Below are 24,673 nucleotides of genomic sequence, written 5' to 3' on the forward strand. Positions count from 1 at the left end.
TCTATTCAAGTCTTTTGCCCAAATTTTAATTGGGTTGTTTGTCTTTTTGTTGTTGAGTCATAAAAAGTTATTTATATATATTGGATACTAGACCCTTATCCTATACATAATTTGCAAATATTCTCCCTTTCTGTCGGTTATCTTTTCACTTTCTTGATAATGTCTTTTGATGCACAAAAGTTAATTTTTATTTTTAAGAACTCCATCTTACCCAACCAATGAGATGTGAGCAAAAGGGATGATTATCATTTCTGTGCCTGCTTTATCTGCCCTTCCTCTACCCTATTTGCTGGGAGATACTGAGAATTTTAATACTCACCTTTGCCCCAAAGATGGAAACTACTTGTTCAGGAAGGCAGAGCTATCCCACCAGTCCTGGACTGCTCACCCTTAGACTCTTACATGAGGGAGAAATGTATGATATTTAGGTCACAGTATTTTGGGGTCTTTATTATATCAGCATAATCTACACCCTAACTTATACAACTCCAGTGTGCCATACAAATATTACCATTTTCTGTTTGTGCCATGATAAAGGTTGGGAAGCACCATGATCTGCACCATTTCTTCTTGGTCTCTTTTGCTAGCCCCTCCTCCTCAGTGTCATAAAGGGGAAAATCCTTTCTCTCCTATCCATCCAGGTATTTAGCTTATTCTGGCCCCAAGATATACACTGAATACCTTTAATTCTTGTAGAAAAGTTGAGCATATAATGGGTGTTGGCCAAAGGAAGATATTGCCTTGCCTTGGGAGGCACCTGGGGTAAATAAATGTTGGTGGGCCCTGGTGCTGGAAGCCCCCAGGCCCTGGTGCTGGAAGCCCCCCTCCACCAACCCCCCAGGAGTCCAGCACCCATGAAAGACTGTACCTGCATTATGGGTTGCCCTGGCATAGTGTTTCCTCAAGGGTTTCCTTCCTATTTGGGAGACAAGAGCCGCCTCACCCAAGAAGACATTCTCATTGTTTCCGCAGCCCTCACAAGTCTTTTTCTCCTGCTCTGCTTGGCCTGAGACAAACAACGATACCAAGAAAAACGAGCCTCTCAAAGTATAGCTTTCAACTCTGAGCCCGGTTACAATGCAGTGAGCTACCAAAATTAACGTGAGCTGCTAGCTCCTTGGCTTGTTGGTCCCCCTGGACAAGCATCACCTGAGCGCTCCTCCCCTAGGAAGATCCTCCCACCTCTGGGGCTTGACCCCTTCCTTCCGGTCTCACCCCTACTCACCCTCCCCTCACCTCCTCCACTCCCCCGAACGGAGCTTATTCCTTTCCACTTCTGATTTCGGTGCCTTCCGTCCAACCCCTCCCTGCAATGCCCCTTGTCTGTGCAAGGGCACCACTTGGGACCCCAGCCCTAGTTCTTCCAGCGGATCAGAGGACGGGTCGGGGCTTTCTTTAGCTCTGGGGCGTATCCGGGGCCGTCCCTCGCGCGCGTTACAGCTCTCCGAGCACCGGCGTCTCCCTCCTAAACTACAAGCCCCAGAGCCCTTCGCACCTGAGCGTTTCCAGCCTTCTTCCCCCACCCCCGCTCCAACTACATTTCCCAGGGGCCACTGCGGCCCGATTCAGTCTGGTGACGTAGCGGCGTCGGTGGCTCGCGTTTCTCAGCGTGAGGCAGGTAAGTGTGTTTCCGTCCGGCTCTGGGGCGCTAAGCGGTGCAACCTGAAGCTCCAGGGGGGCCAGCCTGTGCGGGCCGAGGAGGTGCTGTCTCTCGGTCTTTGTCCGGGCGAGACATGTACGTCCGGTTTGTTGGCGTGCGTTCGTCGGTGTGTCTACCAGGCTGCTCCTTCGAGTGTGTGTGTCAGTGTGTGTCTTTTTGTCTTGTGTTGCTACTAGGGTTGCGTGTGTGATGCCATAATAGCGTGTTTGTGGGGCCTACGCATGATCTGGTGTAGGGTGTTACCATGGGTCTGTGATTAAGGAGAGATTGTTGCAGCCTGTGTGACTCTGACGCTGTGTCACCACGTTGGTGAGACTCTGTGACCCTGTGTGGCAGTGGCAGTGCCAGTGTGAGCGTGCGACAGCTTTTGTGTGGCTGCCGCCGAGGGTAACCCTTAGTAACCCAGTGATTCCTTGGTGTTCGTGAAGTTCGTGAAGCGTTTCCTTTCTCTCTGCCTCAGATATGGCTGCCTCTACCAAAACAGATAGGGTGAGTGACTGAGAATCTGGCTTCCTTGGAGGAAAGGCCTGAGCCTTGCCTTTCTGCATTCCTCTTCCCTGTAGTGCTTCGCCTAAAAGTGGGCTCAAGCGGAGATATGAGTACCAATTTATGAAGCACGATCATGGCTGTCCTGGGCCATGGGTCTTTTCTAGGGTCTCTGATGCCTACAGCTGTGAATCCCTCCTGCTTCTTCCTCCTTTTCCGCAATAGCCTTAGAGAATCCCTGGGAAAATGACCTCTAGGAGAGAAGGCAGGAATTTGAGTTTCAGTTTGAAGCTTCCAAGCACAGAGATTCTCCTGAGTTGCAGACTCGGTCTTGTAATGTGAATTCACAGATGTGGCCCCATATAGCCAAGAGAAGACGGCTGGAGTTTATGCTCCTCAAGGCTGCACTGTCTCTTACCTAAAGAGGGCTAGTTTGGGAGTCAGAGAAACCTATATTCTACTCTGGGCTCCATCACCTCCAAACCATGTCATTTTGGATGTGTTATGTTAACCTGGTTTCCATCATCTGTAAAATGGGGGGAAATACTTAACATTGCACTTTTGTTTTTTATTCTTTCCTTTTTTGAGAATCAAATGAGATAATATATACAAGTTCTTATCTAGTTGCTAGTATTGTTGATATCATTATTGCTATTAGAATTATTAAGGTGATTTAAACACATCGTTTGAACATCTCTGGTGTGTACTTGCCCTGTTCAGGAGAGAAAGTTGTGAACTCCATCCCATTGAACCTAAGGCAAGTTCTGTGGCAAAATGCAGCCATTTTGTCAAGGATGCAGGCTGCACCTTGGTGTCTAAGGGACTCAACTCCAGCTTCTGAGGGTTTTTGGGGGTTGAAGAATCTTCATGTGTTATCGGGGGCCAGAGAAGGAAGTGGGGTGAGTTTCAAATTGTGTGTTTGGAAGCTGCAAGACAGGCCTGCAGCCTTCTATCTCCTTTTTCCTCCTCCAGACCTACAGGACTCTGTACTCCCCACCAGAAGAGCCTGAACGGAGATGTTTGTACCATTTAAGCCTTAAAGCCATGGCCCAGATGAGTTGGTATCTTCCCTCTTTCTTCTAACCATCTTGTTTATCATGACTTATGCACGACATTTTGTCTAAAGTTTGCTATCCTAACAGGTTTCTATGAGCAATTGGTCCTCAGTTCCTTGCATCCTTAGGGATGAGAGGGCTGAAGATATGTTCTCAATTTACCCAATTCTTACTCTTATCATCCCTGCTCCCCCCACCCTCTCTTCATGTATTTATTCAGGAAACTAATTCCACCCATCCAGGGAACTTTGTGCTCCCCACAACCCTGATGATGCAGAAATACACATCTTGGAGAGAACTGAAAACCTTTGTAACTTACGTTGTCATATGGAATATTTACCAGCACATGAGGCACAGGCACTGCCAGAAAGACATAGGCCAGGGATGGAGCAAGGCATTAGAAGGACCCTTTTAAATCTGAAATGAACCCTTTTATTTCAAAATTGGGGGAAACTGGGGAAGGGCGGGTGTCCCAGGTTTTGAATAGGTCATTTTGGAAGGTAGTTTGTGCAGCAGCTGTTTACCAACAGATGAATCTGTAAAACTCTTAAGACTGATACATTCTCTTTGCATTTTAACATTTCTGAATTGGGGATGCCTTTTTTTCAACCAATGGCGTCTTCAGTTTGGTGAAATACAGTAACATTACCTACCTCATAAATAGTAGTTTTTAAGGCCAAAGAGGAGATAGTCCTGAGAGACCTGACGGGGACCACCTTCTTTAGGAGGACTTTAAAAGAAGGTTTGTGATTGAGGACTTTAACACAGAGATGTGGGTCAACGGGGTAGGGGTTTCGGCAGGGAAATGATAAGAGATGAAGCACAGGGTCATTGTTATTCCTAAAGTGTCCAGTTTAAAGTTGATGCAGTTTGAATAATGACCGTGTATGTGGAACTCTGAGTCAGCTTTACCAGCTCTCTGTCATCAGGGTGTAGTGTGGCCCAATGGACTGTTACAAGTAAGGAGCTGATCTCCTTACCTGAAATTTGGGGATTCTTGGACAGGTTCCCAGAGGTCCTTGAACTCTCAGAAGTTGTATGTATGGAGTTGCATATTGGGGCCTAGGTGTATTTTTCTAGGGATCAGATTTTAAAAATTTGACTTAATTCCCAGAGAAATAACCCGTGTCCTAGCTCAGGCTGGTATAATAAAATACCATAAACTAGGTGGCTTACAAAAACATTTCTTAGTTCTGGAGGTTGGAAGTCACATCAGGGTGCTAGCTAGCATGGTTGAGTTCTGGTGAGAACCATCTTCCAGGTTACAGACTATTAGCTTCTCCTTGTATTCTCATGTGGCCCAAAGAGGGCGCTCTGGTCCCTTCATCGCCTTCATCTCATTTATGAGGTCTCTATCCTGATGACCTAATAATCTCCCAAAGGTCCCACCTCCAAATACCATCATATTGAGGGTTAGATTTCAACATAAGAATTTTGGGAAGACACAAACATTCAGTCCATAACAACTCCCAAAGTCTCAAGAACCCCTGGACTAGAATCCCAAGACTATAAGAACTGGCAAAGGTGTTTGCAATAATCTTGCCCTAAATCAGTGCCCTACAGTGAATGCATTGCTGAGTAATTTATGGTTTCTCTTTCACAGAAAGACTGGGCTTTTTCAGTCAGCTACCTCTCCATTGTTGGGAGGAGCAGGGTGTAGCTTGTTATGAACATTTTCTTCTTTTGCTACAATCCTATACAACCTGTGAATATAAGCCCTGCTGGCCACCAGAGCCAGGTAATCAAGGGGCATCCCCTGGGCAGCAGCCACAAAATCTGGGACTCCAGACGTGTGCACAGGCTCCCTTCTGGGAGATACCAGCAACATGGAGTGAGGCAGAGGGATAGTGCAAAGTTGGTACCTGCCAGCCTTTCTGATCTTTGGAGAGTATTTCAGTAGACCTCTAGATATGTGTTAAGTTAGAAGCCTGCCCCTCAGGCTGAAGCTTTAAGATAAGCAAATAGGCCTCTTTCACAGAAAGCCTGGGGGTGTGTTTCATGCTGCTACGTCTGTGCTGTTTCTTTTAAGAGCAGCCAGGTAAGAACTGTTTCTGTTACCGAACCAAACTTGGGTCTGCTTGCTTGTGTGTGGTGAAGCCAATCTGCTGACACTGGGTTGTGCTGAAGGAAAGTGCAGCATTTATTGCAGGGCGCCAAGCAAGGAGTCCAGGGCAGCTAATACTTAAAAGACCTGAACTCCCTGAGGGCTTTCAGGGAAAGGTTTATAAAGACAGGGTGAGGGAGGGGGTTTGTGGTGTGTGTGATCAACTCATGGACATTCTTCTGATTGGTTGGTGGTGAGGTAATTGGGAGTCAGCATCATCAACCTTCTGGTTCCAACCAGTCTGGGGTCTACATGCTTGTGGGCAGCATACAGTTAATTTCTTCCACGTGATGGGGGTTTCCGTATCTGCAAAACAGCTCAAAGGACATGGCTCAGAATATCATTTATAGCCCTTGAGGAAGAACTAAAGGTCCTTGACTTTAATGGCTAAAGTATTATTTTTGTCTTGCTTGACTGTTTTCCTTTCTGCATTTTCTCACTTCTTTGATTAAATTTATTCTTTGACTGAAGTTTTTCTGTAGGCAAAAGGCAGGAGGATGACATGGGCGGGGGTCTATTCTGGGAAGGCCTCACAGGGTCCTGCCTGGTTACATTTCTCTGTTTGTTACAGTCCAGTCCGATTGGCAAACTTAAGCCGTGCTGGCCACGAGAGCCAGGCAATCAAGGGGTGTACCCTGTGCTGCAGCCATCAAAAATCAGAGCACCAGATGTGTGCACAAGCTCCATTCTGGGAGATACAGGCAACCTGGAGGGAGACTGAGGGAGAGCATGAAGATCGTGCCTGCCTTCCCAGATCTCTGGAGAGGATTACACTCAGCCCTTAGATATGTGTTTAATTAGAAGCTGGGCCCTCAGCCCACAGCTGTGAAGATAAGCTAATAGGCCTCTTTCACAGGAAGACTGGGCATTTCAGTCTGCTACCTCTCTGCTGAGCCCTGGGATGGGTAGCTAGTAAAAAAAAAACAAAAACAAAAACCCTCTTTCTCCATTTATTACAGTCCTGTGGGACCTGGGAACATAAGCCCTGCTGGTCACCAGAGCCAGGCAACCAAGGGATGTGCCCTGGGTGGCACCCACAAAAACTGGGCTCCCAGGCATGAGCATAAACTCCTTTCCAGGAGATACTGGTGACCTGGAGCAAGATGGAGGAAGAATGCAAAGATGGCACCTGCTGGCCTCTGGTTTTTGGAGAGTATTTCGGTAGGCACCTAGATGTGTGTTAAATTAGGTACCTGCTCCTCAGGCTAAAACTTTGCAAATTCACTTCTTTCATAGATAGTTGGGTGCTCATTATGTTGCAGGAGAGGGAAATGTCATGACATGGGACCTTCAGGAGTCCTTAGGACAGACCAGAAAGTGAGAGTCCTTGGCTTCACACAGGAAAGAATTCAAGAGCAAGTCAGAGTAAAGGGAAAGCAGGTTTATTTAGAGAGATACACATTCCATAGGCAGAATGTAGACTGTCTCAGAAAGTGAGAGTGGCCCTTGGGCATGGGGTCGTAGGTTTTTATGGGTTAATTTCGTAGGCTAATGAGTGGGAGAAATATTTTTGCTATTTTGGTGTAGGGTGGGGATATCCCAGGAATTGGGCCACTGTTCACGTTTTGGTCTTTTACGGTCCTCCTCGGAGCTGGCGTAAGAGGGAGTGATTTTTAGTTTTACAATGAAGGTATAATGAGCTAAAGGTCAATGACCGGACTATTCTCAAAGCCATCTTGGTTTCAGCTGGTTCCAGATAGTCTTTATCGCATCCCAACAGCCGTGCCCCTTCTTCATTATCTAGCGTTTGTGTCCTACCCCTTTCCCTCCTGTCTCAATTAGGCTGCCTCTGTGCTGGGCCCTGGGAGGATAGCCAGGTGAGTCTGCTGGAGCCCTTTAAGAACTGTTTCTCAGTTTGTCCTATCCTGTGGGTCTTGTGGATGCAAATACTATTGGCTTCCAAAGCCAGGGGTTTTGGTGGCTCATCTCAGGTACAGGTCTTAAAAGTTGCGGTTCCAGATGTGGGGTTCAAATCCTTTGCTCCTCAGGGAGAAGCTCAGAGTTGTGAGTTTCCTCCCAATTGTAGGTTGCCGTGCCAAGGGTGGGGTTTACGGTGAGACTGCCTCTCAGCCTCTCCCTACCGGTTTGGTCTTTTAAATTTTATTTATTTATTTAACATCTTTATTGGAGTATAATTGCTTTACAATCGTGTGTTAGTTTCTGCTTTATAACAAAGTGAATCAGCTATACATATACATATATCCCCATATCTCTTCCCTCTTGTGTCTCCCTCCTACCCACCCTCCCTATCCCACCCCTCTATCTCCTACCTGTTTTGATGGGGATTTTTTCCTTGTTTACCCAATACATGGGAGTTCCTCAACTAATTTTTGGATTTCTTTCAGAGGGAATTGTTCTGTATGTAGCTGTAGATTCATTGTGTCTGCGGGAGAAGGTGATGAGTTCAGGATTCTTCTATGTTGCCATCTCAAACTAGATCCTCACTCCACCCTTTTCTTGAGGGATAATGCATGTCCAAATTCAGCTCTGTTGACCCGTCTGTCCTGTGAAATCTTAGAAGTAAAACAGACTTCATTCTATCCTATTTTCTGTCCCCCTTTAGTCCCAGCTGGCACTTTTTCTGCTGCTATAATCTCATCTCTCTTCCTGGCTCCAGCTGAGATGGCTGATTAAACTCATTGGTAATCTCTTTATGGAGTGACTGTCCAGCCACACTCTTGGTGTTCTCTCCAGAGCACATTTTCTCCAACGTGAATAGGCTGAGAATTTTCCAAATCTTCAAGATCTGGTTCATTTTTGCTTAAAAGTTCCTTCAAGGGACTTCCCTGGTGGCGCAGTGGTTGGGAGTCCGCCTGCCGATGCAAGGGACACGGGTTCATGTCCCGGTCCGGGAATATCCCACATGCTGCGGAGCGGCTGGGCCCGTGAGCCATGGCCGCTGAGCCTGCGCGTCCTGAGCCTGTGCTCCGCAACGGGAGCGGCCACAGCTGTGAGAGGCCCGCGTACCGCAAAAAAAAAAAAAAAAAAAAGTTCCTTCAATTTATCTTCCTCTCCTCCCTCATTTTATAATAAACATTAAGAAACCAGGCTACACCTTCAACACTTTGCTTAGAAATCTCCCTAGCTTAATCCAAAGTTGTCACTAATTTCCACAAAACACTAGAACACAGTTCTGCCAAGTTCTTTGTCACTTTCTAACAAGGATCACTTTTCTTCCAGTTTCCAAGAGCATGTTCATAATTTCCATCTGTGAGCTCACCAGAATCACCTTTAACATCTGTATTTCTACGAACAGTCCCATTAATGCAATCTAGGCTTTTTTCTTTTCTAAATTTATTTATTTATTTATTTTTGGCTGCATTGGGTCTTCATTGCTGCGCATGGGCTTTCTCTAGTTGTGGCGAGCAGGGGCTACTCTTCGTTGCCGTGCGCGGGCTTCTCATTGCCGTGGCTTCTCTTTGTTGCGGAGCATGGGCCCTAGGCCCACGGGCTTCAGTGGCTGTGGCACACGGGCTCAGTTGTGGCTTATGGGCTCTAGAGCGCAGGCTCAGTAGTTGTGGTGCACGGGCTTAGTTGCTCCTCAGCATGTGGGATTTTCAGAGACCAGGGCTCAAACCCATGTCCCCTGCATTGGCAGGCGGATTCTTAACCTCTGTGCAGTCAGGGAAGTCCGTAGGCTTTTTCATACATACACCTCAAAACTCCTCCAGCCTCTACCCATCACCCAGTTCCAAAGCCATAACCACTTTTTTTTTTTTTTTGGCATTTGTTACAGCAGCATTCCTACCTCATGGTGCCAAAATCTATCCACAACAGTCACTTTCCAGCTTAAACCTATTATTGTTTCCCTTTATCCAGTGGAAAATGCCTGATCTTTTCTGCATGAAATGCTTCATCATCTGGCCTCTGATTACCTAAACTAATCTCTCTGGACTCCATATGATTTTCTTGCAGTCTGCATAATCCCCACTCATTCTGCCACTTCTATGATACTACACATGAGGTTCCCTTTACCTAAAATCAAAATATCTGTTACTGTATTCCCAGTTTTTATGGGGTTTATTTAATCTGTCTATATTTATTCAGGGAAGGCTTCATGCCCGCCCCAGGGCTATGTCACGTACTTTCTTCTGCTCTCCCAAAGCCTTCTGTTGTCTTTAAAACATTTATCAGAGTGACTTTTTCCATTTAAAATAACTTCTTTGAAATTATACATGCTGTTTGTAACATATTAAAAAAAATACACAGGTGTAACTTTTACTACAATTATTTTAATGTAATTTTTACATAACTCCCTTTTATCCCTATCTCTAATCTGTTCAAACTCACCACGTCCTTAAGTTTGTCTCCTTGTGAAAAAATAAAAGACAAATGTTATTGGTTTTTGTTGCTTTTTAATTTTTTTAATTTTATTTATTTTTGGCTGTGTTGGGTCTAATTGCAGCGAGTGGGGGCTACTCTTCGTTGTGGTGCACGGGCTTCTCATTGTGGTGACTTCTCTTGTTGCACAGCATGGGCTGTAGGGTGCATGGGCTTCAGTAGTTGTGGCTCACGGGCTCTAGAGCGCAGGCTCAGTAGTTGTGCAGGGGCTTAGTTGCTCCGCGGCATGTGGGATCTTCCCAGACCAGGGATCAAGCATGTGTCCCCTGCATTGGCAGGCAGATTCTTAACTGCTGTGCCACCAGGGAAGCCCCATTTTTTGTTGCTTTTATTTTTAATTTACATAAGCAATGTGGCGCAATAGACTCTTTAAAACTTTTTTCACTCAGCAAAACCATGGCTAGTTCTTTTGTTTGTACTGCTCCATAATATTCCACCTGATTTTATTTGGCCATTCCCTGAGTGAGCGATACTAGATTGCCTCTAATTCCTCCAACAAACTCCACCCCTCCAACAGCATAACAAAAAAGACTATGATTAAAATTCTTATACATATCTTACAGAAATGTGAAATTTTCTCTGAGATATATACCCCAGAGAATGAGATTGGTGTATCATAGGGTTCACTCATACTTAATTTGACTAAGAACTGCCAGGTCACTCTCCACTACAACTGTATATTCCTGCTAGTAGTGTGTAAGAGTTCCTCTTTCACCACACCACTACCAACACTTGGCATTATCCAGCTTTCTGATTTTCACAGTCAGCTATGTATAAATTGGTATCTTGTCTAAATTTTGTTTATCTGACTGTTGAAAAGTTTGAACATTGTTTCTTTGACTTGTTAAATATTTGGTTTTCCCAGTCGGTAAAATGACTTCATATTTTTTTCTTGGAGGTATATACTTTTTTCTTTTTGATTTGTATAGTTTAGTAGCATATTCTAGTTGATAGTCTAGATGATAGTTGCATGTTAGTGCTAGATGTTGCAAATATCTTCTTTCAGCCTATCATTTTTTTCTGGTAACTTTGGGGTCCTTTGCTTAATAAACATTAATTTTGGTATAGTGTAAGACATCTTTGAAATTCTTTTTTACCTATAATTTGTGCTTCCTTGGATTTTGTTTTAAGGTCTCCCCAACTGAAGTCACAAATATATTCTACAGGATTTTTCTCCCAGTTATCTTTCACAATTAGGTTTTTATTCCACCTAGAATCCTTATTTGTATAGGAGTTATGGTCAGAACCCACTTACATTTTTCTCATGTAATGAGCTACTTTCCTAATTTTCTAATAGTTTATCATTTCCTCACTACTAAAGAGTGTATATATATATATGTGTGTGTGTGTGTGTGTGTGTGTGTGTGTGTGTATGTATTTCTCTACTTACTTCCATTGGTCTATGGGAAAGTTAAAAACTAGAGGGAAGAGTCCACACAAAATTGCTCTCACTTCTGACACCAATTCCAAGTCTGAGGGGTTCCCAAAACTACCTTAAGTTGTTGTTTTTTAAAATTCATATTATTTTTTATTTCTTTATTTTTGGCTGCATTGGGTCTTTGTTGCTGCATACAGGCTTTCTCTAGTTGCAGCAAGTGGGGGCTACTCTTCATTGCGGTGCACATGCTTCTCATTGTGGTGGCTTCTCTTGTTGCGGAGCATGGGCTCTAGGTGCATGGGCTCAGTAGTTGTGACTCACGGGCTCTAGAGTGCAGGCTCAGTAGTTGTGGCGCATGGGCTTAATTGCTCTGTGGCATGTGTGATCTTCCCACACCAGGGATCAAAAACCTGTCCCCTGCATGGCAGGCAGATTCTTAACCACTGCACCACCAGGGAAGTCCTTAAGTAGATTTTAGAATAAGATTATGAGGTAGCTCAAAAAATCCCACTGGGATTTTATTTGGAATCTCATTGAATTTATATATAAATTTGGAGAAATTTGATATTTTTATTTTGCTAAGTCATCTGATCCAAGAACATGGAATATCTTTACATTTATTCAAAACTTCCCCTTTAAGAATTTAAAGGTTTTTCCATAGTGGTCTTGTGTGTTCTGTGTTAATTCTTAAATAGTCATTGCTAGTGTGGAGAAATTTTATTGTTTCTAATAAAATGATCTTGAATCTAGCAGACTAGTCAAACTGTCATAGTTGTCCAATAGTTTACATGTTCACTTGGGTGGATTTTCTAAGTAAATGAATCTTAATGTCCTCAAATATTGAGTTTTATTCCTTCCTTTTCAGTCCTCACACATCTTATTTTTGTCATCTTAGATCATTGTTTAGGAATTCCAGTAATATGTTAATCATTGTTTAGGAATTCCAGTAATATGTTAAACAATGGAAGTGGTACCAGTCATTCTTTTCCTGTAACCTATGTTTAAAAGGATTGACTAGTTTCTTCATTATGAACTACATTTTGCCATGGGGTTTTGCTGTGTATGTTACATATAATTAAGAAAGGTCCCATTTAGTCCTACTTTATTGGAGGTTTCTTTCGCCCCAATGACTAGTCCTTGAATTCAATCAAATTACGTTTCTGTACCATTCACATTCCAAGGAACATCATTGAGGGAGCACCCTTTTCTCTTATCCTGAGGAGGCAGGGTCTTTATTCCTTTTCACTTCTGAGTTCCTTGTATCTCTGTCTTTAATGTAGGGCTTTTCCTTCTACTGATACAAGTGGGACACTCCCAAATCCCTGCCCTTCCCATGCAGGAAATGGGAGACCTATCCTTGACAGCTCTTCTCTGTCATTTGCTTGCTCTGGAAACTTGACTCTTTCTTTTGTAATCAACAGGATATTTATGGTGGATTAAAAATGGGCCATAAATCATTCAATGTTTTCCCATTGTGGGGAGATATCTGATTCCTCACTTCTTGAATCTAGGATGATCTTAGTGGTTAGCTTGACCAATTGAATATGGCAGAAGTAATGTTCTGTGGCTTCTAAGCCTAGGTCATAAGAAGCTGGTGCTTCTGCCTAGTTATCTTGGAATACTCACTCTTGGGATGCTTCATATTGGAACCCAGCCACCATACTGTGAGAAATTGGAGCCACACAGAGGCTGTATATAGATGTTCCTGGCAACTGCCTCAGGTGAGCTCCTAGTCAACAACCAGTGAGCCAAAGTGGATGTCCCAAATTAGATGAAAGACATGAAACTACAGCTCCAAGAAGCTTAATGAACTCCAAGCAAGGTAAACTCAGATCCCCACTGAGATGCAGTATACTAAAATTCTCGAAAAACAAAGAGAAAAGTCTTGAAAGCAGCCAAGATAGAGACTTGTCACAAACAAGGGATCCTTAGTAAGATTAACAGCTGATTTCTCATCAGAAACCATGGGGGTCAGAAGGCAGTGGGAGGAAATATTTAAAATGCTGGGGGGCGGGTGTGGAACAAAAAAACAACAACCAAAACTGTCAACCAGGAATTCTATATTGGCAAACCACTCCTTCAAAAATGAAGGAAAGGGCTTCCCTCGTGGTGCAGTGGTTGAGAGTCCGCCTGCTGATGCAGGGGACATGGGTTCGTGCCCCGGTCCTGGAAGATGCCGCGGAGCGGCTAGGCCTGTGAGCCATGGCCGCTGAGCCTGCACGTCCGGAGCCTGTGCTCCACAATGGGAGAGGCCACAACAGTGAGAGGCCCGTGTACCGCAAAAAAAAAAAAAAAAAAAAGGAAAAATTAATATATTTCCAGATAAACAAATGCTAAGAGAGCTCATGTCTACTACACCTGCACTGCAAGAAATGCTAAAGGGAGTTCTTAAGGCTGAAACAAAAGGACATGAGACAGTAACTCAAAGCAATACAAAAAAATAATGATCACTGACAAAGGTAATACATAGATGTATACATTAAAGTTATCACCATTGTTTTTCAGGTTTGTAACTCTCTTTTTGTTTTCTATATGACTAAAAAGACAAATGCATACAACAATAATTATAAATCTATGTCAGTGGGCACATGATGTATAAAGATGTAATTCGTGAAATTACAACATAAAAGTTTGGGATGGAGTTGGATAACAGCAGAGTTAACGTGTCGTTAAACTAAGTTGGTATCAATTCACACTTGGTATCAATTCACAGATTGGTATAAATTTAGGGCATTAACTATTAATTCCCAAATTGCAACCAATAAATTACCTTAAAAACATACTGAAAAAGAAAGGGGAAATAAGAATTACATTGGAAAAGGCATTATTAGAAGAACTGAATAAAAATCATATCAGACATATAGAAAACATAGCAAAACAGAAGAACTATGTTATCAGTAATCACTTTAAATATAGATAAACTTACAATTTAAAAACAAAGGAAGCAGTATGGATTTTTTGATAACTTGATGCAACTGTATGCTGCTCACAAGTGATTCATTTTATACCCAAGTCACAAATAGTCTCAAAGATAAATGATGGGAAAAGATATTCTAAGCAAATGAAGAGCAACCAAAAGAGATCTGGAAGGAGGGTCAAGATGGCAGAGTAGTAGGATGTGGAGCTCACCTCCTCCCACAAACACATAAAGAATACATCTACACATGTGGAACAGTTGTCACAGAAAACTAACTGGAAACAGGCAAAAGATCTCCTATACAACCAAAGCGGCAAGAAAGATCAACATGTAACTGGGTAGGATGGGGGAAAAAAGGCATCAGGTCAGGACTGGCACCCTGGGAGGGATTTGTAAGGAAGAGAAGGTCCACACGGGTAGACCCTTGCCCTGGAAAGGAGCATATTATATTGACTCACAATCTGGGCATCCCAGTCCTAGGGTCCTGAACAGAGGAGACAAGTCACCTTGCCTACTGGGAAATCCACTGAGACAGACAGAAGGATTGAAGAAGCCTAGACTCTACTCCCAAGGAGTGGTGTGTGTGTTCTGGCTCACTAACAATCCATGCAGAGAGAGACTTGCAGTAGTGTGTGCTGCCTTGCCACACTTCCCAATCTGAAGTGGCGAATACCTTGGACCTGCTCACTCCTTACTACAGCCTGGCATGAGGTCAGGGCAAAGATTCAGTCTAACTATGCAGAGATAGATCAGGGTGCCTAGGACATGATCCAGGCAGAACCATGGAGACCACTGTTACTGCATGCACAGGGGAGCAGCAGGGCTAGCTGGGCAGACATTGCAATGTGCAGACCAGGTGGCCACAGGAGTGGCTAAGCATTGAATCCTCACCTCGCCCTGGGTGAGGACTCAATCTAGCTATAATGAAGCAGCCAGAAGGGCCTGGGGTGTGATCCAGGGGGAGCTATGGAACCCATTATCGGTGTGTAGAAGGAAGTGGCAGCTCTAGTGGCAGAGCCTATTGTAAGCATGCAAATGGCGGCAGCAGGTCCAACTGCATCACTGTCAGCACACTCACTGGGCATTGCCACAAGAACACACAGCAGCTAAGTGCTGAAACTGAGGCAAACTGGCCCTGGGCAAGAGTACCCAGCAATTCATTTCCCAGTGAGGGTGCCCCGGCTCTGCCGACTGCACACTGCACCTAGTGCCAGATCTGGGGCAGACAGATCCTGGGAGAAGTCTGCCACAGAGTCAGACCAGATGCCAGGTAGCAACACAGCCACCTCAATTCCTGCAGCCACAACACCCTGACACCCAGCCCCAGTCTACTGCACACCACAGCCTTGCACTACATCTGGGATGAACAAAACAGAAAGACACGACCATGGGCTGCTTGTGAGCAGATGCCTACTCAGGCAGTGCATGCATAGGTTCTCTGTGACCACACAGGCCTCACCTGATTTAGCAATCACTTCCTTTGGGGCAAGACATGAACTCAAGGGCAATGGAACCTGATTGAACTTGACCTCAGGGCTTCTACCCTAACAACTGGAGAGCAGACCCAGCCCTGGAGAGGGTGATGACAGCCACAGGGTAAAGAGGAAGTCCCACCTCACATCCAGAACAAGCTCAAGGCACCACAATGCAAATCACACCCCCTATCAAGGGGATAATGGCCACCACACTCTGAGGAAACACATGGCTGACATCCATGCCAAAACAGCCCTCACACCAAAAATATTGGACACACAGCCTACACAGGGATGCTCCCACATAAAAACAGCCCTTCAAGAGCACAGTGGATAACTTTTTCTTCTAAATTCATAGAACAGAGAAAGTTAAGTAAAGTGAAAGAGCATAGGGATTAATCTTAGTTAAAAGAATAAGAGAAATCCCCTGAAAAAAACAAATAATGAAACAGACCTCACTAGTCTACTAGACCCTGACTTCAAAATGGAGGTAATAAAAATGCTAAAGGAATTAAGAAAGATTACCAATATAAAGTCAAATCACTGTAATAAGGAACTAAAAACTATAAAGATGAATCAATCAAAAATAGACAATTTAATTGCTGAGATAAAAAACAGTCTAGAAGCAATGAATAGCAGACTAAATGACACAGAAGAACGAATAAGTGATCTGGAAGATAGAATAATGGAAGTCACCCAATCCAGAACAGCAGACAGAAAGATACATTTAAAAAAATTAAAGTAACATACAGGACTTATGGGATAATATAAAACCTGCCAACCTATGCATAATAGGGTTTCCAGAAAGAGAAGGAAGAGAAAAGGGAGTTGAAAATGTATTTGAAGAAATTATGGCTGAAAACTTCCCAAACCTAAAGAAGGAAACAGATATCCAGGTACAGGAAGCACAGAGGGTCCCAAAGAACCGAAACAGACCAATACCAAGACATATCATAATTAAAATTCCAAAAGTTAAAGAGAGGATTCTAAAGGCAGCAAGAGAAAAACAGTTACAAGGGAACACCCATAGGAAATTAGCTGATTTCTCTGTAGAAATTTTGCAGGTCAGAAAGGAAGGGCATGATATATTCAAAGTTCTGAGAGAAAAAAACCTGCAATCTAGGATACTCTACCCAGCAAGATTATCATTTAGAATAGAAGGAGAGAGAAAGAATTTCTTAGACAAGCAAAAACTAAAAGAATTCAACAATACTAAACCTACCCTGTAAGACATATTGAAGGGTCTTCTCTAAATAGACAAGAAGCAAGAATATATAGGAAAGGGAAAACCACAATAAGAAAAGCAAATATATAAAAGGATTGAAGACCACTTAAATGAGCCAGTAGATAGATCTTAAAAGTCAGAAAATTTTGTAAAAGCGATAACTACAAGTAACAGCAAAAGGATAAACATAAATATGTAAAGTAGGACATTAAAATCACAAAATGTGGGGGAGGGGAGTTTAAAATGTAGATATTTTAGAACATGAACTTGTATGACTATCAATTTAACACAAGTAGATATAGTTATGGGCCAACATACTTGAGCTCCACAGTTACCACAAATCAAAAACATATAGTAGGGACTTCCTTGGCAGAGCAGTGGTTAAGAATCTGCCTGCCAATGAAGGGGACGCAGGTCAATCCCTGATCCAGGACTATCCCACATGCTGTGGAGCAACTAAGCCCATGCACCACAACTACTGAGCCTGCGCTCTAGAGCCCACGAACCACAACTACTGAGCCCATGTGCCTAGAGCCTTTGCTCCACAACAAGAGAATCCACCACAATGAGAAGGCTGTGCACCACAATGAAGAGTAGCCCCTGCTCGCCACAACTAGAGAAAGCCGTGTGCAGCAATGAAGACCCAATGCAGCCATATATTAATTTTAAAAGTTCACTGTTATTATCTATCATCCATCCATCCATCCCTCTATTCACTCACTCACCATCCCTCTATCCATCCATGTATCCATCCATCCTCCCTCTCTTCCTCCCTCCCTTAAAAAAAAATCAGAGGCAACAGAGGTCCTAAATGACATAATAGACCAGTTGGACTTAACAGATATCTGTAGGACATTCCATCCAAGAACAGCAGAATACATGTTCTTTTCAAGTGCACTTGGAACATTCTCTAGGATAGACCACATACTAGGTCACAAAATAAGCCTCAACAAATTTAAAGAGGATAGAAATTATTTCAAGCACCTTTTCTGACCACAACAGTATGAAACTAGAAATCAACCACAGAAAGAAAAACAGGAAAATAATGAACTGATGGAGACTAAACAACATGCTACTAAAAAAACGAATGGGTCAACAATGAAATCAAAATACCTTCAGAGAAATGAAAATGAAAACACAACTTTACAAAATGTATGGGATATAGCAAAAGTAGTTATAAGAAGGAAGTTCAAAGAGATACAGGCCTTCCTCAAGAAATAAAAAAGTCTCAAACAACCTCCCTACCACGAAAAGAATTAGAAAAGTCAATGAAACCCAAAGTCAGTAGAAGGAAGGAAATAATAAAAATTAGAGAGGAAATAAATAAAATGGAGATCAGCAAAAATAGAAAAGATCAATAAAACCGGGAGCTGTTTTTTTTTAAAGATAAAATGAACAAAACTCTAGGCAGGCTCACCAAAAACAAAATAGAGAGGACATCAATAAACAAAATAGGAAATGAAAGAGGAGAAATAAATGATGTCATAGGAATACAAAAAATCATAAGAGAATACTATGAACAGTCATATGCCAACAAATTGGGCATGATAGAAGAAATGGACAAGTTTCTAGAACACAGAGCCTGCCAAAACAGAGTCAAGAAGAAACATAATTTGAACAAGACTGATGACTAGAAGTGAAATCATATCTAGAATTAAAAAAAAATTTTTTAAAAAGAACCAACCTCCCTCTAAACAAAGGTCCAGGGCCAGATGGCTTCACTGAGGAATTCTACCAAACATACAAAGAAGAACTTATACCTATCCTTCTCAAACTCATCCAAAAGACTGAAGAGGAGGGAACACTCCCAAATTCATTTTATGAAGCCACCATCACCCTGATACTAAAACCAGACAAAGGCACTACAAAAAAGAAAATTTCAGGCCAATATTTTTGATATAGATGCAGAAATACTCAACAAAACATTAGCAAACCAAATCTAACAATACATAAGAAGGATCATACACCATGATCAAGTTGGATCATTCTAGGATGGTTCAACATATGCAAGTCAATCAGTGTTATACACCACATTAACAAAAGGAAAGACATGATCATCTTAATAGATGCAGAAAATGCATTTGACAAAATTCAACATCCATTCATGATAAAAAAATTATCTCTCATCAACGTGGGTATAGAGTGAAAATACTTCAACATGATGAAAACCATTTATGACAAACCCACAAGCAACAAAATACTCAACAGTAAAAAGTGAAAGCCTTCCTGCTAAATTCAGGAACAAGACAAAGATGCCCACTCTCCCCACTTCTATTCAACATAGTATTCGAACTCATAGCCACAGCAATCAGACAAGAAAAAGAAGTAAAAGATATCCAGATTGGAAGAGAAGAGGTAAAATTGTCACTATTTGCAGATGACATGATACTCTGTATACAGAACCCTATAGACTCCACACCAAAACTATTATAACTAATAAATCAATTTAGCAAGGTAGCAGGATACAAGATTAATATACAGAAATTTGTTGCATTTCTTTACACTAACAGTGAAATATCAGAGTATGTAAAAAAAAATCTCTTTTAAAATCACATCAAAAAGAAATACCTAAGAATAAACAACCAAGGAGGTTAGAGACCTATATGCTGAAAACTATAAAACTGAAGGAAAACTGAAAATGATTCAAAGAAATGGAAAGATACCCCATGCTCTTGGATTGGAAGAATTAATATTGTTAAAATGGTCATACTGGGGCTTCCCTGGTGGCACAGTCGTTAAGAATCCACCTGCCAATGCAGGGGACATGGGTTCGAGCCCTGGTTCAGGAAGATCCCACATGCCACAGAGCAACTAAGCCTGTGTGCCACAACTACTGAGCCTGCGCTCTAGAGCCCATGAGTCACAACTACTGAAGTCTGCACACCTAGATCGTGTGCTCTGCAACAAGAGAAGCCACCACGTTGAGAAGCCTGTGCACCACAACGAAGAGTAGCCCTCACTCACCACAACTAGAGACAGCCCATGCCCAGAAACAAAGACCCAACTCAGCCAAAAATTGTCGGGAACCAGCTGCAAGCTGACACAGTTCTTGCAGCTTAAAGCATGGCAAAGTCCTGCTTAATCATTGACAGGACCCGAAAGAGTTATTAGAGAAGAGGTGGCCCATGATGTTGCCCATGAGGTTGCTTGCGGTTTCTCTAACTATAATTTTTCCTTGGCATGCTTTGGTAGTCACAGTCTGTTCTCATGCATGTTTATATCCTGGTTCGCAGAATGTTTTGTACTATAACTTCAACACTAAGGAAATACTGTCTGATGATTCAGTTTGGTGATTTTCACAAAAAACATGCATTGTCTACTGCAATATATAAAGAGGTTTGATGAGAAATAAAGTGTGTGTGTTTATACACCACCCTCCTGACCCTGTCTCTTCTTAATCCCCTCACCTGCTCTCAGGACTTGTTCCTCAGTCTTACAGTGACTGACAAGTGGCGCCCAAACAGGGACCTGAGTACGTGGGCTGTTGAGAGGGACCCCGGAAATATTTCACGCGCAGACATATACAGGGTAAGTTGGATTGTACTGGGGGATATTTTAGATGTAACCTTTCTTTCTTTTTTGTTCTCATCAGGAGTAAAAATGGGGCAGACTGAATCTAAGGAACGACAACTTTTCATTCAGCTGCTGTACTCTATGTTATCTGCTCAGGGCGTTAAGGTTACGCATAAACAGCTTGATCGTTTTCTTCATTTTGTGCAGGAACTTTGTCCATGGTTCCCGGAGGGAGGAACTGTTAATATTCAAACATGGGAAAAAATAGGTCAACAATTGAAAACTTTCAATTCCCTTTATGGACCTTCTAAGGTTCCTGTAGATACTTTTTCACTTTGGAATTTGATAAGAGATTGACCCAACTCATGACTCTTGACCCAACTCATGAGCTTCAGAAATTATTCAAAGCAGCGTTTTTATGCTGCTTCCCTTCTGCTCCTCAGTTACAAAATTTGCCTGAGGAACCTGTTTCTCCTACTGCACCTCCCTTGTTGGCGACCATGCCATCTTCAGAGTCCCTGGAGGAGGATGATGAACTATCCCCAGAGGATGAGACTGAATTGCAGGAAGAGGCTGCACGATATCAAAATCCTGATTTTGATGATGGCATTTTTGCAGCTCTTAAGAATGTGCCTGTGGAATCTGAAAACTTTCCTATATTAGATAAAACTTCATTTACTGCTTTAGCCCAAGCTTTAACTTGGGTAAAACATTTACATGATGTTACTCAAGATGCTTCCCTAGCCCCTATTGCGCATTCTTCTGGCTCTTCCTTGCCAGCAAAAGCTCCTGATGAGTCCCCTTCAGTAAATCAGGGGTCTATTTCTGTTTCTTCTACTTCCTCTCTGCCTGTGAGTCTTTCTTCTCCACTCCAAACTGCTTTATTTCAAGCTTCTAAGCAGGGGGAAGATATATCTTCTTTGGGGTTTAAAATAAAGAAGGGGGAATATACCACAACCCCGCACAATTTATTGCGACATTCTTTATATACTTTAAATTTTTTGAACGTAGATAAGCAAGGACAGACAGCTGCAGAAGGATTTTGGCATCCTCATGCCTTGCCTTTTGCTGAAGTCCGTTGGCAGGATCCTCTTACTAATCAATGGAATGGTCCAGGATCCTATACTAATATGGGGATGAGGGCATGTTTGTATGTTTCCTAGGGACACTAAGGATCCTCGTTGGTTACCTGAGCGCCTCATGAGATTCTGTGGATCCGGACCAGATGGATGGTGAATTCCCTCCTCTGCAATATGGATCCGGACCAGATGGTGAACTCTCTCCCCCACCATATGAAGAGAATGCGGCTCGACGACACTTCCAATCCTTCTGAGAAACCAGCTCTCCAAGCTCATCAGTGTTGTCTCTCCTGTACCACGTGGATGGCCAACCCTCCAACATGGGGTCAATTGAAGTGACTGACCCAGAAGGCAGAGATGTTGATGCAGCAGCAAGTGACTAAGTCCCCACAAACGTTGTTTGTGGCTATGTTGGCTATTATCTCTTGTCAGGTAGTTTTGGGTAATACTGATAATTATTGGGCATATGTCCCTGATCCTCCATTACTTCGCCCTGTAGAATGAAATGATGCCTCAATTCCTGTTTATGTTAACGATACTTCCCTTCTTGGCTATCCAAGCAGTGATTTTATTACCCCTCTCACTGTAACTTGTTTTTCATATACTGCCTTTTCTTTGCGTGCCCCTATCTGTTTTTCCATTCCTGCATTTTGGTATCACCAACACGAACAATACCGGCATGGATGTCTTTCGGTAGGACCCAGGCCTTCTTATACATATCAGTTCCAGTATTGGAATGAAACATGGTCTCACAGGGAGTGGATTTTGAATATTATGAGGCTCTCCACTCCTTATTTTAAGGCTATAGAGGATCCTCCTAAGGACTTGCCTCCCTGCATTCAACAAATATTGTCCCCCTTTTCTAACCCCTCAGAAACTTTATGGTCATATCCTCCATGGCATCGATGCCAATATTCTACACCAGTGTGGCATCGAATTCCTCATACTACTGAAGCTGTTTTGGACTGGTCTTTTCCTCAACCTTTTGCTGAACTTCTTATTAATAAGATTGAATCTCCAGGGCGATGGGTGGAAGGTGTCCTCTCCACCAATTTAGGAAATGTACAAAATAATATCTGGAAGTTGATGGCTGCTGTGGGGCCTGTTGTCCTTTCACATCAACAACATCCTGTTAGGAACTTAACCGCTTTTGTTATGGCTTGTGTTCCATCACCCTATGCTATCCTTACTGGTTCTGTCTACGTTTTTCAAAAAGAAGGGTTTTACGACATACATTGTGATAATTGTAATTTGACAAATTGTATAACCATGGGGGAACCAAACCGGGGATTTCTTCTTGTTCATCAGCCTCCCTTTGTTATGCTCCCTGTAAATGTTACAGGTCCTTGGTATTCTAATTCAGGTTTGCAGGTCAGGCATGAACTTTCCCCTCTTTTACAACGGCCCAAGCGATTTTGGGGGTTACTTATAGCTGGAATTACAGTGCTCATTGCAGTCATTGCTTCTGTAGCTGCTTCTGATACTGCGCTGACTCAAAGTATTCATACTGCCACATTTGTGAATAATTTAGCTGCTAATGTCTCTAATGCTTTGGGAACTCAAGAAATTATTGATAGAAAATTAGAAAGTCATGTTAATGCATTGGAAGAAGTTGTTCTTATTCTTGGAGACCAATTAGCTGCTTTAAAAACTGCCTGTTCTGTGCGTTGTCATGCAGAATTTTCTGCAATCTGTTAAGCCATATAACGATTCGCAGTGGCCTTGGCCTCAGATTAAGAATCATTTATTGGGAATTTGGTCTCATTCCAATCTATCTCTTGATATTGCTCGCTTACATGGGGATATCACAAATACCCAGCATGCAGCTCCCCTAGATGTAAATCCAGTGGAAATTGCTTGAGACATATTTACCCAGATTACACGTACTTTTGCCCCAAGTTCTCTTATTAACCTCCCTTATCCTATAATTGTTATTGGTATTTTAATATTATTGTGTATTTGTTGTTTTCCAGTCCTCCTGCGAATTGGCTTATGAGCAATTGCAGAACTCCAAGGCAGACTCTACTACCTCACATTAAAAAATAAAGAAGGGGGACATGTCGGGAACCAGCTGCAAACTGACACAGTTCTTGCAGCTTAAAGGCATGGCAAAGTCCTGCTTAATCATTGACAGGACCTGAAAGAGTTATTAGAGAAGATATGAGTCTTGGCCTGTGAAGTTGCTTGCGGTTTCTCTAACTATAGTTTGTCCTTGGCATGCTTTGGTAGTCACAGTCTGTTCTCATGCATGTTTATATCCTGGTTCGCAGAATGTTTTGTACTATAACTTCACTAAGGAAATGCTGTCTGATGATTCAGTTTGGTGATTTTAACAAAAACATGTATTGTCAATATTACTCAGCCATAAAAAGAAACGAAATTGAGCTATTTGTAATGAGGTGGATAGACCTAGAGTCTGTCATACAGAGTGAAGTAAGTCAGAAAGAAAAAGACAAATACCGTATGCTAACACATATATATGGAATTTAAGAAAAAAATGTCATGAAGAACCTAGGGGTAAAGCAGGAATAAAGACGCAGACCTCTTAGAGAACGGACTTGAGGTTATGGGGAGGGGGAAGGGTGAGCTGTGACAGGGCGAGAGAGAGTCATGGGCATATACACAGCAACAAACGCAGTAAGGTAGATAGCTAGTGGGAAGCAGCCGCATGGCACAGGGATATTGGCTCGGTGCTTTGTGACAGCCTGGAGGGGTGGGATGGGGAGGGTGGGAGGGAGGGAGACGCAACAGGGAAGACATATGGGAACATATGTTTATGTATGACTGATTCACTTTGTTATAAAGCAGAAACTAACACACCATTGTAAAGCAATTATACCCCAATAAAGATGTTAAAAAAAAAAAAACATGTATTGTCTACTGCAATATATAAAAAGAGGTTTGATGAGAAATAAAGTGTGTGTGTTTATACACCACCCTCCTGACCCTGTCTCTTCTTAATCCCCTCACCTGCTCTCAGGACTTGTCCCTCAGTCTTACAGCGACTGACAAAAAATAAAGAAATGAAGGGAGGGAGGGAGGAAGGAATTTATATATATATAAAAAGAAATAGTCATACTACCCAAAGCAATCTACCGATTTAGTGTGATTCCTATCAAAACACCCATGATGTTTTTCACAGACTAGAAAACATAATCCTAAAATTTATATGGAGTCACAAAAGACCCAGAATTGCCAAAGCCATCCTGAGGAAAAAGATGAAAGGTGGTGGCATAACCCGTCCAGACCTCAAACAGAACTACAAAGCTACAGTAATCACAACAACATGTTATTGACATAAAAACAGACATATAGATCAACGTAAAAGAATAGAGAACCCGGAGTAAACCCAGACACCTACAGTCAATGAATCTACAAGAAAGGAGGCAAGAATACACAATGAAAAGACAATTTCTTCAATAAGTGGTGTTGGGATAGTTGGA

General features: G+C 42.6%; 1 protein-coding gene across 3 annotated transcripts; it reads left to right on the forward strand.

Annotated features, from left to right (window-relative positions):
- The first annotated feature begins 1,480 nt into the window (after positions 1-1,480).
- Positions 1,481-24,306, forward strand: LOC307179338 (endogenous retrovirus group K member 7 Env polyprotein-like). Of its 3 annotated transcripts, none has more exons than XM_079908342.1 (3): positions 1,481-1,618; positions 20,056-20,166; positions 21,315-24,306. In XM_079908342.1, exon 3 carries the CDS (start codon positions 22,005-22,007, stop codon positions 22,926-22,928), a length of 924 nt encoding a protein of 307 aa, XP_079764468.1. In that variant the 5' UTR covers positions 1,481-1,618; positions 20,056-20,166; positions 21,315-22,004; the 3' UTR covers positions 22,929-24,306. The 3 variants fall into 3 exon arrangements, with proteins under 3 accessions (XP_079764468.1, XP_079764467.1, XP_079764469.1); XM_079908343.1 differs by lacking the exon at positions 1,481-1,618 and adding an exon at positions 6,456-6,466; XM_079908341.1 differs by lacking the exon at positions 1,481-1,618 and adding an exon at positions 1,692-1,735 and having other exon boundaries at positions 20,056-24,306.
- Positions 24,307-24,673: the final 367 nt, after the last annotated feature.

The sequence above is a fragment of the Stenella coeruleoalba genome, assembly GCF_951394435.1.
Source record: "Stenella coeruleoalba genome assembly, chromosome: 20".
Taxonomy (NCBI): domain Eukaryota; kingdom Metazoa; phylum Chordata; class Mammalia; order Artiodactyla; family Delphinidae; genus Stenella; species Stenella coeruleoalba.